General features: G+C 39.7%; 1 protein-coding gene across 4 annotated transcripts; it reads right to left on the minus strand.

Moving 5' to 3' along the window:
• Positions 1-1,226: 1,226 nt before the first annotated feature.
• On the minus strand, positions 1,227-15,641 carry MGARP (mitochondria localized glutamic acid rich protein). 4 transcript variants are annotated; one of them, XM_081540604.1, is made up of 5 exons: positions 15,364-15,641; positions 14,840-15,258; positions 8,425-8,528; positions 3,529-3,622; positions 1,227-2,084 (listed from the first exon to the last, which is right to left on the minus strand). In XM_081540604.1, exons 3-5 carry the CDS (start codon positions 8,473-8,475, stop codon positions 1,633-1,635), a joined length of 597 nt encoding a protein of 198 aa, XP_081396730.1. In that variant the 5' UTR covers positions 8,476-8,528; positions 14,840-15,258; positions 15,364-15,641; the 3' UTR covers positions 1,227-1,632. The 4 variants fall into 4 exon arrangements, with proteins under 4 accessions (XP_081396730.1, XP_081396731.1, XP_081396728.1 ...); XM_081540605.1 differs by lacking the exons at positions 14,840-15,258; positions 15,364-15,641 and adding an exon at positions 12,812-12,908; XM_081540602.1 differs by lacking the exons at positions 14,840-15,258; positions 15,364-15,641 and adding an exon at positions 12,357-12,477.
• Between the last annotated feature and the right edge of the window lie 1,844 nt (positions 15,642-17,485).

Consider the following 17,485-nt stretch of genomic DNA (forward strand, 5'->3'; position numbering starts at 1 on the left):
CAGCTTCAACCTGAGCTCCTGAGGAGCTCTGAGTTGTCCCACAGTGTCGGCCCCACCTTTTGTACCAGCATGGTAGTCAGTCATCACTGTGAGCCACTGGGTTGGGGGGGGGGGGGTGTGTTACACTCAAGCAGCAGGGAGTGTATGTACCGGCCCAGTTAGGGATCTAGTCAGAGCATAAACAGCATCCACTGCAACCTCCCAACTTACTTGCGTAGCCAAAACTGTACTGGATTCTGAGTTATCTAGCCCACCCCTGCAGAACCATTCTTTCTCCCTGAAATCATCTTCACTATTCTCTTTTTTATTCCACCTTAGCCACACATTGGCCACCTTGCAATTCCTCAAATTCTTTAACACATTCATGCTTCAGATCCTTTTAGTCTTCTCATCTGGAAAATTTTTCTGCTGCTCTCCACCTTCCCATGTCCTTAGGACAAGGTCCCTTCTACATCCTTCAGGTTTTTACTCACAAGACAGCTTCTCAGTAAGGTCTTCTCTGGCTGCACTACCTAAAACGACAACTCCCACCCCTAAACCAGCACATACGATTCCTTTACTTTCATTACTTTTTTCAAATACTTATCAGTATCTAACAGACTATATTTATCTTGTTTATTATTTATATCTGTTTAGGGTTTTCTTATTTATCTTGCTTACTATTTATTATCCGTTGACCTGGGTTTGATCCCTGGGCTGGGAAGATCTCCTGGAGGAGGGCATGGCAACCCACTCCAGTATTTTTGCCTAGAGAATTCCCACCGACAGAGGAGCCTGGTGGGCTACAATCCATGGGGTCACAAAGACAGCAACATGACTGAGAGACTAAGTTCAGCACAGAGTATTTATTAATATATATACCCTAGAACATGAGCTGGGAAGGGCAGGAATTTTTGCTTTTTTTTTAATCTCAGCACTTAAATGGTGCCTGGTAAATTAGTGCTCAGTTAATACTTGCTGAATATGGGAATGAATGAATGATCGCTAGCAGGAAGTGTAAGTCCTCAATAAACATTGCTCAAAGAGAAATAAGCCAATATGGAAAATATTGGCACAGCCCCCATGTAACATAGATGGGAGAAAGGATACACATATTGCCATACACAGAGTTTTCCATAGATTATGTCTTCTTTGATAACACTGCAATGTTCATGTGATGTTATATGTGTGCATGTTAATATATACTATTCATACATATAAATGTGAGTGAATAATAATAGAAGCACTAAAGATTTTCCAAATTTATTTAGAGTTCAAATTAAAACTGAAGAACCTAGATTTACATACATTAAAGAAAGGTAGAGTTATAGCAAAATTAATGTGAATGCAGGTCGTAAAGATAGCTCAATCTCTGTCACATAAAATTTAAATTCACAGATGAGACTCTTTAAGCTCTTTACTGCCATGTCATACTCTGATCCCAGAGAGCAGAAAACTATTCAGACATGTAAAATCTCAAATCTCTCCATTCTGAAATCGATCAGTAGATAACAAAACCAAAAATCCTCAAGGCACAATACCATTTTCCAGAAAAAAAGCCTTTTTTTTTTTTAATCTAGGGTTACTAAAACTACAAAAACACCTATCAGCCCCTCTACGGCATTTTTTGCTGAGGTGTCACTCAGCATGAGATCAGCCTTGGGCTGAGGCGGCCTCAGAACCAGCACAGGCTTCTTCCTGTAAATCCTCCCCGGCAGAGGATTCTGACTCAACTGGAGAATTTTCTTCCAGTTCAGCACGTTCACCGCAGCTTTCGTTCTCTGTTGTACCTTCATCACTATCCGCGGCAGCAGCTTCCTCCGGAGCTGCGCTCGTGACCTCTGATGTCGTTTCAGCGCTGACCTCTGTGGTTTCCCCTGTCGCTGCGTCTGTCGCCTCTGTCGCCTCTGGCCGAGTTTCAGCCCCGACCACCACGGTCTCCGCGGGCGCAGCCTCGGCGTTATCTGGACATTGGGGAGCCTCTTTTACGACCACAGCTGGAGCGTCAGGAATATCTTCAGTAACCACCGGAGAAGCTTCCGCTGAAGATACTTCAGGGGCTTCTAAACTGGCTTCCTCAGCACCCACAAGGTTCTCTTTTTCACCTTTAAAATTTAGTCCATTAAAAAAAGTGTTAAAGAGCATGGGAATACAGTGGACACTCTACAGTCATCTTAAAAGCTGAGTCAGGGAATCCCCTGGCAGCCCAATGGTTAGGACTCTGTACTTCCACTACCAAGGGTGTGGGTTCCATCCCTGGTCAGGGAACTAAGATACCGCATGTTCTGCCTTGCCGCCCCCAATTTTTTTTTTAATAAATATATAAAAATCAAAAACTGAGACAAATCAATAAGTACTGATATGAAATGGTCTTCAATGTAGTCTGTTAAGTGGAAAAGAGCAGTGTACACATATGGTACTATTTGTGATAGGACAAAAGGAGGGTAAGATTAAACCTAAATAGTTATATTTGTAAAGACTCTCCAGGGGGGACACAAAGAGACTGGTGTTACTGGTTGCCTCTGGAGAGGAAAAATGGGGGATCTGCTATTTTGCAAATCCTTTGGAAACTCTTTTTTTTTTTCCTTTGGAAGCTCTTGAACTTTAAAAAATAATAATTTACATGTATTATTTATTCAAATACAGGTCATGAAAATAAAAAGGCCATGTGTCATGTGAAATAACATGGGAAAATAACCAACCGACTAACTGATGACTTTGAAGAGTCACTAATCCTCCCTCAACCTCAGTTTTGTCTCCTGTAAAATGGGGATATTAATAATATCTACCTAACAAAGTTATTGGGAGGATTGACTAAAATAATATATATGAAAAGGGTTAAAACCAAAGAAATGCTGTTGAAATGATGTATTTTAGTATTATTACAGACAACCATCTCATTCAATATGTTTCTTAATGATATTCTCTTATTGTTCTCATGACAAAAAGGTTAAAACTGGTCCATGAGAAGCTATTTTCCTTGTCCCTTAATAGTGATCACAGTATTTGATAGTAATGACGTTATAGCTGAAATGGAAGAAAGTATGGTATAAAGCAAGCACTTTAAGGCAAAAAGTATACATTAGGGTGAAAATGTGAAGTTTCTCTTTTTACTAATTGCCATTTTATCAATCATCTGAACTGACGGACTCAGTAGAGATGACTGACTCTACTAATGTCACTGCACATAGATGGTCTTAGCCAAAATTGAAACAAAATGAGTTTCATGACTTAAAAAAATAACGAGAGAAATGAAAGATCAAGCTTATGCCTGCATGAACGGAAGCCTGAGTAGGGGAAAAGTAATATCATCACACAAAGAAGTCAAAGGTGCTGGTCAGCAGTTTAAATGTACAGTATTTTCATTTACCAAGCACACTCATCCAAAACGTCTTTAGGCTTTGGTTGGACTTTTCCTTTCTGAACGAACTCCTACCCAGAGCCATTCTGGACTAAGTAAAGAAGGCAAAATCAAATAGTGTTCATCGCTAGACTATGATGATGAAAATCAGTGCCTCAAGGGAAAAGAAAATAGTGAATTCACTTTACCTTGAGGTGGATGTAACTCCGCTTTGGTTTTTTCTTTCAAATCTGTTACATGATCTCTGTGTTTGGCCTTCCCTGATGTGACTCTCTTGTAAGTCTGAAAGTGAATGTGTGCTTAAATTTATTTCTTGAGCAAGAAGGTTCACCATGCCAAGTTTAAAGGTATTTACAGTTCAAACAGGAAAAACCAATACACATTATCTATTCTTTTATTTCCCCTTTGGAAATCTTTGTCATTAAGTAGAATGCTTTCTAAAAATAAAGAGGGATTTCCCTGGTTGTCCAGTGGTTAAAGCTCCACCCTTCCAATGCAGAGGCTGTAAGTTCTATCCCTGGTGGGAAAGCAAAGAATCCACATGCCTCACAGCCAAATTAAATTTAAAAAAGAAAAGAAAGAAATGCTTTGAGAGAGGTCAAAGATAACTGAAAACACACAAAGTAGATAAAAACAAAGAAGAAAATAATAAATTATGCTAGAGTAAAAATACTCTGATAGGCATTTAAAAATATCCCCTGGCATTTGTCTCAGAGAAGCAGAAATTTATGTGCACACAAAACCCAGAACACACACGTTCATGGTAGCTTTAATCGTAATAGCCAAAAAATTGGAAGCAGTCCAGAAGTCCTACAACCGGTGGATGGTTACACAGGCTGTGGTGCATCCATAACATGGGATACTGCTCTGCCATAAAAGGGATGAACTAGATAAAAGGAGTGAACTACAGGTACAGGAAACAGTTTGGATGAATCTCCAGGTAAATCATGCTGAGTGAAAAGAGCCAGTCTCAAAAGGTTACATACCTTCAGATTCCATCTACTTAATGTCATTTGAGGGGTGGGTAACATTTTTGAAATGGCAAGAAATATAGAAATAGAGGATAGATTAGTGGTTGCCAGGAAGTAGGAGGAAGGGAGAAGAGAGCAGGAGGGAAAGAAGCACAATTACAAAAGACAATCCTTGTGGTGATAGAATAGTTTTGTCTCCTGACTGTGGTGGTAAACACATGAATCTACACACGTGATAAAATTGCTTAGGACTAAATACATGCAGTTAAGTGTTCACACACGCACACATATGCATGTACATGCACAAGTGCACGTAAAGCTGATGGAATCTGAATAAGGTCTACAGATCGTATCAATGTCAGTCTCCTGGCTGTGATATTGTATTATAGTTAGGAGAGATGTTGGCCCAGGGGAAATGAGGTGAAAGTTATATAAGCTGTCTCGGTATTAGTTATTACAACTGCATATGAAACTCAACTCAATTCTCTCACAATAAGAAGTTTTCAAAAAATCTTCCAAAATGACAGATTTGTAGACCCCAGTGAAGATTTCTAGGGTTAGTCATTAAAAGCAGAAATATGGCCTGCCATAGGTTACTTGCAAAACAGAATTGGGAATAAAGCTGTCTTAACCTTAGATACAATGTACAGGCATCTTTTCATTTCCAATTCAAGCAGTAATCTCTGGCCTGTATTCATATTAGAAAATGATATTTTAAAAATGAAAATCTCACCAGTTAGATAATATTGTTTGTATTATCTCAGCTTAAAAAATGTTAGTAGAGATTTCTCTCTTAGTGGTAGGATGATAAATTTTAAAAATTGTATATTTATATGTGGGGCTTCCCAGGAGGCTCAGTAGTAAAGAATCCACCTGCAATACAGGAGACATGGGTTCGATTCCTGGGTTGGGAAGATTCTCTGGAAAAGGAAATGGCAACCCACTTCAATATTCTTGCCTGGAAAATCCCATGAACAGGGAAGCCTGGCGGGTTGCAAAAGAGTCCGAGCAACTAAACAACAAAAACAAATTTATATGTAGCATTTTCTAAATTTCTAATAATCATAAATCATTATATTTCATTAAAAGTTTTCCTATGCAAATTACAAACCATTTCTTAGCATGTTAAAATTAGACTATGAAAATGGAAAATGTATAAGCTCATAGTGAAAATGATGCAAAAGTGGCCCTTAAGCAACCAACTGTCAGGGTTTGGTGAATTCTGATGTGAACCATCTGGCTTTGAAATACACAGAGCAAACAGGATCAGCAGGAAAGAGAGTCAACATTTTTGTATAAAAGCAAGGAATATTTTCCCAGTGGGGTGGGAGATCCTGACGGCTTACAGGACTAGTATGCTGAGTCAGTTCTCAGTACGGTAAAGCTGAACCTGTGCCCAAGTTCATGGCCCTGAAATGGCCATCCCAGCAGCAACATCCCAAGGACATTAGTTTTATTGTTCAAGGGGCTAACACACAATTGAGCTGTTAAAGCAGAATCAAAGAGATATAAGAATAACTCACACTCATGTGTAACCTAGGGGATCTAGCTTTTAAAAATCTAACGTAATCAAGCAGAGTAGAAGAAAGATCAATTAAAGAGAGGGTCTCAGAGTTAGACTTTGGAAATAATTTCCAAATGACATTATACATTTATTAAATGTGAGCATTTAAAATCTACCACAGCTTTTAAAACCCAGTCTGGTATTTTGTTTTTCAAGATATCCAGATCTTGGACTTCCCTGGTGGTCCAGTGGTTAAGATGCTGCGCTTCCAATGCAGGGAGTGCAGATTCAATCTCTGGTTGAGGAACTAAGATTCCATATGCCGCTTGGGTGGCCAGAAGTAAATAAATAATTTTTTAAAAATATAGCTGACTCTCAAACAATTGAAGTGATCTGGGCCTTTCTCAGATTTTAAGAGGCTCTCGTAGTAGAAGATTTTACTTGGAAATGAAAAAATGTTCTTGGCTACAGAACATCTGTAGATTCAATTTGGATTAAATCTAATGTAGAATTTATTATTCTATATTAGAATAATATAGAATAATATTATTCTAATATAGTAGAATACTATTATAAGAATACAGGTTTTTGGAGTGACTCACATTCTGTATTTCCTCCCGAAAGTACCCTAAGATTCTTCAGAATTAAGGCTTCCAGCATTCAAAATTAAAACTATATAATCTTAGAGGTGGAAAGGGACTTAGAGATCATCGCCTTGTCCAATTTCCACTCCCACTGTCAGAGAACAAGCTCAGAAAGAGCTCTCAGAAGTAGCCAGTTTCTAACCGTCCAGTTTACTACTGCTTTTGCAAAGAAAGATTTAGCGGACTGGAGAGGTTCATTTCTGACACTAGTAAGCATAATTATGGATGTGGTGATGTCCAGATGAAATTCAGTCTTCCAGCTTCCCACATAATCACATGACCTAGTTTAATCTGTTTTATCCAGTGGCCTATATCTGACTAGAGTAGCTCTGGGCAGTGAATTCAATATTAAGCAGTGGAAAGATGGTAAAACCAAAGGAATCTAGGTAAGAGTGAAAGCCGCGAGATTAGAGGAGGACAATAATAAAAATGACATCTTTGAACTTTACTAGATTCTTGAGGCTTTCAAATTCCTGAAGAATAGAATATGTGTTTTGGTTTCATTGTCTTCATAGTCCTACAAACTGCTTGTAATTAAGACTAAAAATCCCTTTATGTATATTTCTGTAGTGTCAAACCAAAATGTAGTGATTGTGTAGTCTTATGGTTTCTGAAGAATAATACTTATTCTACTTTTATTCATAATAAAGATTAGATTTCAATTTAGAAAGTTTATGACAAAATGAGGAATGATTCAATTTAATAGAATTATTATTATTATTTTGGCTACAGTGCACAGTTTTCGGAATTAGTTCCCTGACCAAGGATTGAACTGTGCCCACGATTCTGAAAGTGCTGAGTCCTAACCACTGGACTGCCGAGGAATTCCTTGTTTCAGTTTTTTTATTGTTTTTTTTTTTAGCTTCAAAATCATACTATTAAAAGCACTGTTTTATAGTGATTGCATGCAGGCAGTGAATAAGGGAAACCAGGCAGGAAAACATTCTTTTGATTTTATAGATGTGGGTATTTTGAATTTTTTTTAAAAATATGGATAAATATTACTTTTTAACAAAAAAAATATAAAGCTAATAAAAACTATGGACACAATAAAAAGATTGTGAGGAAAGAAGGAAGAATGAATACTTGGAGCAGAGAGGATTTTTAGGGCAGTGAGAATGTATGCTACTGAAATGGTGAATGTGCATGTGTGCATGCTAAGTTGTTTCAGTCGTGTCCGACTCTTTGTGACACTATGGGCTGTAGCCCACCAGGCTCCTCTGTCCATGGGGATTCTCCAGGCAAGAATACTGGAGTGGGTTGCCATGCTCTGCTGCAAGACATCTTCCTGACCCAGGGATTGAGTCTGCCTCTCCTGAGACTTCTGCATTGCAAGCAGATTCTTTACCGCTGAGCCACCAGGGAAGCCATTATGGTGAATACATGTCATTATATCTTTGTCAAAATCCATATAATGTACAACACTAAGAGTGCACTCTCATGTAAACTGAAGACTTTAGTTAATAACAATGTATCAGTATTGATTCATCAGTTGTAAGAAACTGTAGCTCACTAAAGGGAGGTTGTTGATAAGGAAAAGCGGGTCAGAGGGGTAAGGGGGAATATGAGAATTCTTTGCACTTCCTGCTTATTTTTCTGTAAACCTAAAACTTGTCTTTAAAATAAAGTCTATTATTTTTTAAAAAGTTTCTCTCTCAAAACAGTTCTTATTGAATATTATTAATAGTACTTACCTTAAAGAATTGTTGTAATTATTAAATGAGTCATGAATCTGAAACATGGTCTCAAATGTCAGCTATTAGTACTACTAGTATTTATAATAACATTGTTTTTTACCAGATGTCATCCATACTTAGTGGTATTAAGCATTTTATACTTAAATTCTCTTTTCATAATCTTGTATATTCAATTACTCCTAGGTCCTGATCTTGACACTGCTTTGAATCTTACCACAGGTTGTAAAATACATGAATTCCTGAACACCAAGGTTATTTAATCACTTACATAATATCCACCAGCACTGACTGTGACACCTACAACCAGATAATAGATCATATTTGATCCAGATGATCCAGGGAATTTGTTAGATGATATCCAGCGAAGAGATGCTAAGAAAACAAGTTTAAACACAGTTAGCTCCACCATAGGCAAAACTATTTTAAATGATTATATGAAAAAAAATTTTTCCCCTCAGTGAGCATAGACTATATTAACATCAATTGATTTGAGCTTAAAGGAATACAGTGTTACAAGATAGGTCAATAATTCCCCTTGACATTTTTCTCAATCTGATTTGATAATTACTTATGAAACCTGTCATCTTGATGCTCAGCATCATGCTTTTCTTAGGAGGAATGCAGGCGTGAGTAAGGAGAAATGACAAAAGCACTAAACAATTTTAACAGTCAAATGAAATACAGGTTAGCAAAAGAAATCCATTTATTATATATATTATACTATACTGCAGCATTCAATGGAAAAGGTTATTTTTTAAAATGAATTAAATAATTTGTGCTTAAAATTTATGTGTTAAATAAAAATTTATGTTGAAATCCAACATGTTTCTATAAATCTATAACACAAATGTAGACATAGAAAGAAACTTTAATTCTTCTAATATAAAACCTTTAAAGATGGGCAGATATAAACTTTTAAAGACAAATGTTGCCAATAAGTTCATATCTAAAATAGAAGGGCAATTTTGTACAAATAGAAATAGATAAGGTACTATACTACTCTACTTAAATATATTAACTGTGTAGCGCTAGAATTTGTATTTACCGTATGCTGTGGAATTGAAATTTTTTATAATAAACTCAAAGCTAGAAGAAACTTAAAGCCAAAATTCTCTATTTTAAATATTAAAAAGTAGAGACATTTATCACTCATTTAACAAACACAGTTGGACAGTTATTATGTGTTTGGCATTGTTAGAAGCATTAAGAGTATAACTGAAGGAACCTCTCTGGCAGTCCAGTGGTTAAGACTCTGTACTTGCAATGCATAAAGTGTGGATTCAATCCCTGGTTGGGGAACTAGGATCTCACATGCCTTGAGGCCCAGCCAAAAATAAACAAATTAATTAAATAATCTTAACAAAAATATGACTGTAAGCACAACACACAAGGTCCCTAGCCTCAAAAAAGAAGGAAAAGATGTAGAGACAAGTAATCGTAGGGAAATAACTGCAATGCAGTATGACAAATGATGTAATAGATGAACTATGAAAGCCAAAGCAACAACAGCATGAAAATGCAGTGAAAGAACTCAGCTAGCCAGCTCAATGTAACTGTCACAGTTGAAAAGACATGACCTAGCTTTTGGTGAAAGGAGGAGTTTGTCAGATAAATAAGGGGAGGGCAAATCCCGCTGGAGGCAGAAGGCAGAGCATGTGCAAAAGCATGAGAGTTGTGTGATGAGGAAAATGCAAAGTATTTTGATGTGACCTGACACAGAGAATAAGGGTGTGGGGACCAGGAAGAAGCTCTGATTTGCAGAAAGCAAATCTTAAGACATCTTCAAAAACTACAAATCTCTGTAGTAGCAAAACTGGAAAGATTTTGTATATACGTTCTTAGTTTGGATAAAAATGATCATTGCTTAGAAAAAAATATATTTTTTTTCACGAATGTACCCAGAGAGGCTATGGTAAAAAGTTGAGTCTTTAACTTCTAGTGGAGCTTTTGTTGGTTTAAAAATACATCTGTTATTAAATAGGGAATATGTAGCTTTCAGAGTCAGCAACCAGGCATAAATATCATAAAGGTTTTTTTAATAGGAAGAAATAGAGAAAATTACAGACGTTTAAGTAAAGACAAATACAAATACAATTATGACAAACATATTCAAAAAAGCAGTAAAATGGGAAAGAAATATTCAGTAAGGATTAGATAAATTTTAGCATATTCATAATGTGAAACATAAATATTTTAATTTTTGCGGAAGACTATATGAGAAAATATTTACAATATATTAAGTGAAAAGTTAAGCAAAGTAATCTTTATAGGACTATCCCAGATTTGTGGAAGCAATGTACAAAGAAAAAAATGCAGGGAGAAAAAAAGGTGTGGAACACTGTGTATACTAAAATACAAATAAACAGTGGTATTCACTAAGTGTTAGGATTTATCACCGACTTCTATTTTGCCTTTCTGAGTTTTTCCAGTGATTTACTATAAACCTAATTTATTTACTCATTAAAATTTTACATTTTAAAAAGCAAAAACCAGAGAACAAAATTTGATGAGGCACAGTAAAAATTTTATCCTTCAATAAACTGAATCAATTACATTTTTCATCAAAGTTGAGAGAACCAATAAAAGGTTAATGCTCATGATCAAAGCCCAATTTTCAGTCAATAACAGTTCTGAAAATACTTCAATAAATCAAAAAAGTAATTAGGTGAAAATGAGAAAAAAATTTTTTTGTAGTACTGCTACAACCAGTATTGCTAACTTATTTAGAATTTTAAAACTGCTTTTCTTTTGCCCCACGTAATTATTTGAAATATGTGTAGCTACCAAAAAAAAAGATATATATGCGTGTCCGTGTGGCCGGTGGGGGCTGCGGTGAGATAACGCGAAAGGCACGGTTAGAAGGCTCATCTGTCTCCTCCACCCCCCCCCCCAATCACAAGAGTCCCCTTATCTTCAGAAATTTCAAATGAATGGTTTCCTCTTATTTCACCAGCGAAAAACCTGCTCTATCTTACTCGGCGTAAAGATCAAGGAAAACGAAGTCTCCTTATTTCTGTTAGTGGAGGCAATTTCTTCCCAGGAGCATTTTAAGAGGAAAAACAATGCTAGTTAGGCAGACCTTGCTTCCCTCCCTTTATCACCACCACAGGTTTGGAATTTTCCGCCGGAGTCTTTCTCTTTCCCGCCGCCCGACTCCAACGCACGAACTATGCTAAAGCTACAGCACAAGCCTTTAGGAGACAGGCAAAGTGAAGGGAGAACTAAGACTTTTCCATGAGGTTGTGTAAGAGCCGGCGCCCCGATCAGGGACAGAAAAGACAAGGGAGATGGATGGGGACTAGGAATGAGCCGGCCGGGGCAGAAGTTCCCCGGGAGCGTGGACCTGGGCCCAGGGTCGCCGGCTGCCCGGGAAAGATGCACTCAGTGCTCACACTGAAGCATCTGCGATGCCCCGGGCCCTATGCTAGGCGCTTTCCTACGTGTCGATTTTTATTTAATAAGCTTCCAACTCGCACTGCCACTTCACTTCTAGGAAGTGTTTTAGAAAATCTACGGGTGACAGATCCAGGGGCGACGCAGTCGAACAGCTGGTGAGCTCCAGTTTTCTCTGCAGCCCCCAAGGAAGGTGCGACGAAACCGCTTCCTCAGCGTGGATGCCACGGCCCGCGCGGGCCAAGCCCTGTCCAAGTATAGAGTTTCTTTCTCAAGAGCAGTTACCTTATTTCTACTGGACCGACACTGCCTCCCGCAACCCGCCTGGCCCGCAGATCTGTGACCATCTGCCCACCAATACCTCTCCTTCCTCGTAAAGATGGAGAACGCCTTGGTCCCTGTATCAATACCAGTGGGAAGCTACGCCTACGTTAGCTAGGCAGTTTTCTAAGCGCTTCTAACTACATAATAATTCATTAAAACTCACAATTGTTGTCCATTTACTAGTTGAGGAAACTTAAATCACTTGCCCAAGATCAAGATTCGAACTCAGGAAATCTAGTCCGAATTCAGAAGCCCGCGCTGGAAAGGTTCCCTAGTTCCAAGATCTCCAAGAATTTCGGGGAGATTTCCCGGCCATTCTCCCCCATCTCTCCCCCATCAACCTCAGGCTTCTGTTGCCCGGGGATGGATTTGACCCACCAACGGCAGACCTGTACTGGAGGCACCCGCGCAATCTGTGCGCGAGGCACCTGTCCTCAGGCTTGGACGCCGGGAGAGGATCCCCGGTCGGCACCTGGGACTCACCGTCTTTCCGGAGCGGCGCGGGGCCTGGGGGTGCCCTCAGTGGGAGCGCCAGGGTCTTGGAGACCGCCCGGCGGAGGTACATCGCGCCAGCTGCTAGCAGCGTAGCAGCCTCTCTAGCCCTGAGCCGGCTGCGGGGCTGCGAGCCCCGCCCCGGGGAGGGGCGCCGACCCCTGTCCGCCCCGCCCGGGCGGTCTCTGGGGATGTGCGTACGGGTTGGTCTTCTGCACCATCCTCTCTCAACCCCATCTCCAGACTCTGTTGCTTTCTCCTGGGCCTGAGAACTCAGCTGACGGCGGCAACTCAGAATCGGGATAGGGAACCGTTAGGTCGCTGTCATCTGCCTGCCCACTGCCCACTGCCTTATCTTCCACTCCGAATGGACTGGAAATGTTTCGAACTTCGCATCTGGAATAAGACAGACATGACTGATCATGCTTCATGAAATCGGAACCCACTTTATCTCATGTACTTCACTAGCTTTCCTAGGAGTGGAAAGGGTAGCTGCAAGCTCCCAGGAGACTTCAAAGCGAGAGACAGCCTCAGCATTCCACTGGTGCTCTGGGTGATGTTCAGAATCCTAAGAAAATTCCCAGGTAATGGCTGAATCTCTAGGCAATTCATTATTACAATGACTTTTAAATATAATCTCCAAAAGTGCTGCATATTGCTCTATGGGATGTGAAACTGCTGCTACTGCTGCTAAGTCGCTTCACTCGTGTCAGGCTCTGTGCTACCCCATGGACAGCAGCCCACCAGGCTCCTCTGTCCACGGGATTCTCCAGGCAAGAATCCTGGAGTGGGTTGCCATTTCCTTCTCTGGGATGTGAAACTAGTATTTCCAAATCAATTAAAAACACTAATTAGACTTTTCCTCCAAATTTCAATTACTTTCCTCATTGTGTCTTCAAGAATCTGTCATAGTTTTAATACGGAAACTAGTGATTTATGCTTATGACATTTCTTAAATGATTAATCTTTGGGACTTCCCTGAAATGATCAACCTTTGGAAGGGACCATTTCCTACTATAATAACCCCTTATGCGTGCTTGGCACTTGACAGTTTACAAAGCACTTTCACATACTTTTCTCCTTTAATTTTCATTTCACCCCTCTGAGGAAGGTGGCAATTATTCCATTTAGCAAACAACCAGGTGGTGACTTCTTTTTTTAAAACATGAACATGGTCCTTCTAGTTCCAAGTTCTCTTGGCATATTACAGGCAAAATATTTGCTCATTTGCTGTGCAAATAACTAAACATTCCTCAGAGGTTCTAGTTTTAACCCAATTCTAATAATATTTAATATACTCTCATTTAAAGAGTACAAGCCAATGATCAGAACTGGTTTTTTTTGATTCTCAGAATAATGAGCTATTCCTAGCGACTAAATCTTAAGAGCAATTAGGTAAGCTGTTAATGAGAGGTCTGATTTAGACTTCCAAGCCAGGAAGATGGGGCTAGACCCAGACCCTCCACCAAGAAGTTAGGTAGTCCTGAAATATAACAAAATGCAGATTAGTACACTTGCTGCCTTTGGCCAGCATCAAGCACACATCCTAGAATGAACTTCTAGCAGATAGAACAGACTGACAAATAGAATCAAATCAGTGGGGAGAGCTCCTAACCATTTCCAATTTGGTGCTGCTTGATTTAAAAAAAAATCTGTCTACCACTATAGCTCATTCTTTCTTTGGCCTACTTAGGGCTGAATTTTGAAAGTTGCCAGGGAGAGGAAATAGTCAAAGGCAGTAAATGCATTTAAATAAATTAATGTAGGGGGGGAAAAAAGAATGTCAGGGAATTCCCTGGCAGTCCAGTGGTTAGGACCAGGCTCTTTCACTGTCAGGGGCCTGGGTTCAATCCGGGGTCAGGGTACTAAGATTTTGCAAAACGGGTGACACAGCTAAAAAAAAAAAAGAACTAGTGTATACATTATACTGGTATTTAGTGTACTGGCAGCTCCCCTAAAACAGGATTCTTTCTGAGTAAACATCTGTAAATGATAATGGCTCCCAGAACACCATTCTAGACCTCTCCCTTCAGAATTCCAGTGTAGACTCAGGGTCTCAGTATAGACTGAGCTTGTCTGTATCATCCCTAGGTTCCACAGCAGCCACCTGCTGTCAGTCACTCACACTCACACAGGATCTATCAGAATGCCTACAACATGCATGTTCTAGATACTGAGGACTGGTTATAATCTATCTCACAAGTATTTACCGAGTATCTTATCACTGGTGTTCCAGGGCGTTCTTCAAGGAACAAGATATGATTTCTGGTACTGCTCACAGTTTCAGGTTACAGAGACACGGAAGCAACATTTTTTCTCAGCAGTGGCTGCCAAGCCTCCCATTAATGGAAGTCAATGATCACAAAGATATCTCTGACCAGATATCAATAATAAATGTAAAAGAGCGCTGGTTAGAGCCAAACTGGTTTAAACAATGCAAACCAACTAATTCAAACAGTACAAAAATAACTCACATGTATGTGCTGTGTTGTGCTTAGTCGCTCAGTCGTGTCTCTTTGCAACCCAATGGACTGTAGCTTGCCAGGCTCCTCTGTCCATGTGAATTCTCCAGGCAAGAGTACTGGAGTGGATTGCTATGCTTTCCTCCAGGGTATCTTCCCAGCCCAGATATTGAAACCAGGTGTCCTACATGGCAGGCAGATTCTTTCAATGTCTGAGCCACCAGGGAAGCCCAAGAATACTGGAGTGGGTCATCTATCCTGTCTTCAGGGGAACTTCCCCACCCAGGAATCAAACCAGGGTCTCCTGTGTTGCAGGCGGATTCTTTACCAGCTGAGCTACCAGGGAAGCCCAACTCACATGTACGTAGGGCTTTAAAATTTTTCCCAACATGTTGTCACGTCTGTCTTTGTACTTTGTTCTCTACACAAGCCTAAGGAGTAGGCGGAGGAATGTTGATTATCCTTTTATTACACATGAAAAAAATCAAGGTAGTATAACACTGTTGTTAAGAGTCTTGAGTTTGGGAGTCACATACCTGTTCTAATTTACTGGTCTCAGTAAAATGTGAGTAATTCCTTTCGTCATAGGGTTGCTGGAAGCTCAAAAGCACCTTAGGTATAAAACGTGCTCAGCTAGTTGGGGGAGGCAGTGCTAGATTCTGACTTCCAGCCTAAGCGGTAGCTCAAGTTTCCCTCAGGATGTGCTGAAGCCGCTCAGTGGGCATATGACAGGATCCATTATATTCCACCATCTCGTCATACAGTCAGGTCCAGTGGGGAGTTTACTGTGTCCTCTATGTTGGACATGGCCATCCTAGCTGAGAGAGGCGAGAACTGTGAGATAACAGCGCCACTTCTCTAGATCTCTTTTCATCTTAGCTTTAAGCTTGTGCCTCTTGGATCAACGGGAATTTGCTACCTACTCTACTGCTCTTGTAGGATATGTGGCTTTCCATTTTGATGTCAACCTTTTTTACACATCTTGATGAAATACTTCCCAAGAGAGGACATGCCTGTGGGTTGTCAAATTCACTCTATGGCAAGCCGTTTCTCCAGAACCCTGAGAGAATTTTAACAGTAGGTCTTTGCTACAGATGACTGTAAGGCTCAGACAAGTTTCCCAGCTGTTAGTCACATTGTTTATAATGCTGCCCTTGAGCACATCCTTGACATTTTTTCTTTGTCTTGTTGGGAAAACAAGAATCCAGGGTTGGAGTTAACTTGGTTTGTCTAATAATTTCCACCTAATTGTGATTGTTGACAAAAGATATTAATTTTGAAAACATATATTTTAAGAATCCTCTATTGACAATATTAATACTTATTCAAGGCTTAAGTTCCATATAATTAAAAGCAATTTTCAAAGATCAAGTGATTTCCTAGGCTCCACAGAAAGCTAGAAACAGCTTTTTCTTAATATTAAATCCCTAGGCTATAATCTTTAAACAGATCAATATGGATATAAAGTGAAACAATTTAGAATATAGGGGGACTTCCCTGGTGGTGGATTTCTGTGCTCCCAATGCAGGGGTTGGGGGGCTGGGTTCAATCTCTGGTCGGGGAACTAGATCCCACCTGCTGCAACTAAAGATGCTACGTGCCACAACTAAGACTCCTGTGCAGCCAAATAAATATTTTTTAAAAAAGTATCTAGGAAGACAAATTGGCGAGCAATTGAGAAGGTGCTGATAAGCACCCTTTTAATGGGCTAAAATATTTCAGTAAAATGAAGGAGAAAGGGTAATCAAGATGGTAATTTAATTATTCTTGGAGGTTCCTCAGCACTCCTCTCATCTATTCACTAACCTCCTTTTTTGAAAAAAAAAAAAGGCCTGATTATGACCTAAAAAACTTAACAGCATTGGACATACGATTTTGCCTGCATCTTCTTTTTTATGGAAGTTCTTTTATGTTATTGCTAAAGGAACTGTCATTTGGCCAAGTTTCTCTTAGGAATTTAGTATCAAAATGATTCTTGTTCAGTTCAGCTTCTCTCTTAAACTGAGGTGTAAACCCAGGGGCTACTGACTGTGGCCTTCTCTTTACAATGTGAATTGGGGAAGAGACGGTCTGTGTGCAAAGGCAATAAAGCAGATATACAGAGAACAGAGCCAAGACCAAAAGTCTTGATGACATTTGAGTTCCAGGCCTCAATTATTCCTGGGCACAAGTGCGTGCCTGTTACGGGGGTCTTAGAGTCATTCTGTAGCCTCTTAAGTTTTTTTAGTTTAATATAATTTGAGTTAGGTTTCAACAGTTTAGAAAGCATCTTCTACCAGTGCCCCTATGAGGCACAACTCCAGGAGGTGTTACTCAGAATCCGCACCTCTACTGTCCAATACTGCAGCCACCAGCGCCGTGTGGCGATTTTAAAGAATTAAAGTGAAATAAACACTCAACAGTCACATGGAAGTAGGGGCTACTGCATTGGTTAGCACAGACAGAACATTTCCATCGCTGCAGAAGATTCTTTTGGACAGCCCCAGTCTTCATGACGGCTCTCCATGTGGTTACACTGGCACAATCAAGATCGAAGTCCACCCAGGGTAGCAATATTTTCAAGGCCTGATGTACAGTAGATCCTGCTTATTAAAGCTGTATTTTATTTCCAACCAAGGCTACCAGCTTTCAGAATTTAAAGTGTCTTAAGAGTTTTCT

The sequence above is a fragment of the Giraffa tippelskirchi genome, chromosome 11, assembly GCF_054371585.1.
Source record: "Giraffa tippelskirchi isolate mGirTip1 chromosome 11, T2T-mGirTip1v1.2.pri, whole genome shotgun sequence".
Classification (NCBI taxonomy): domain Eukaryota; kingdom Metazoa; phylum Chordata; class Mammalia; order Artiodactyla; family Giraffidae; genus Giraffa; species Giraffa tippelskirchi.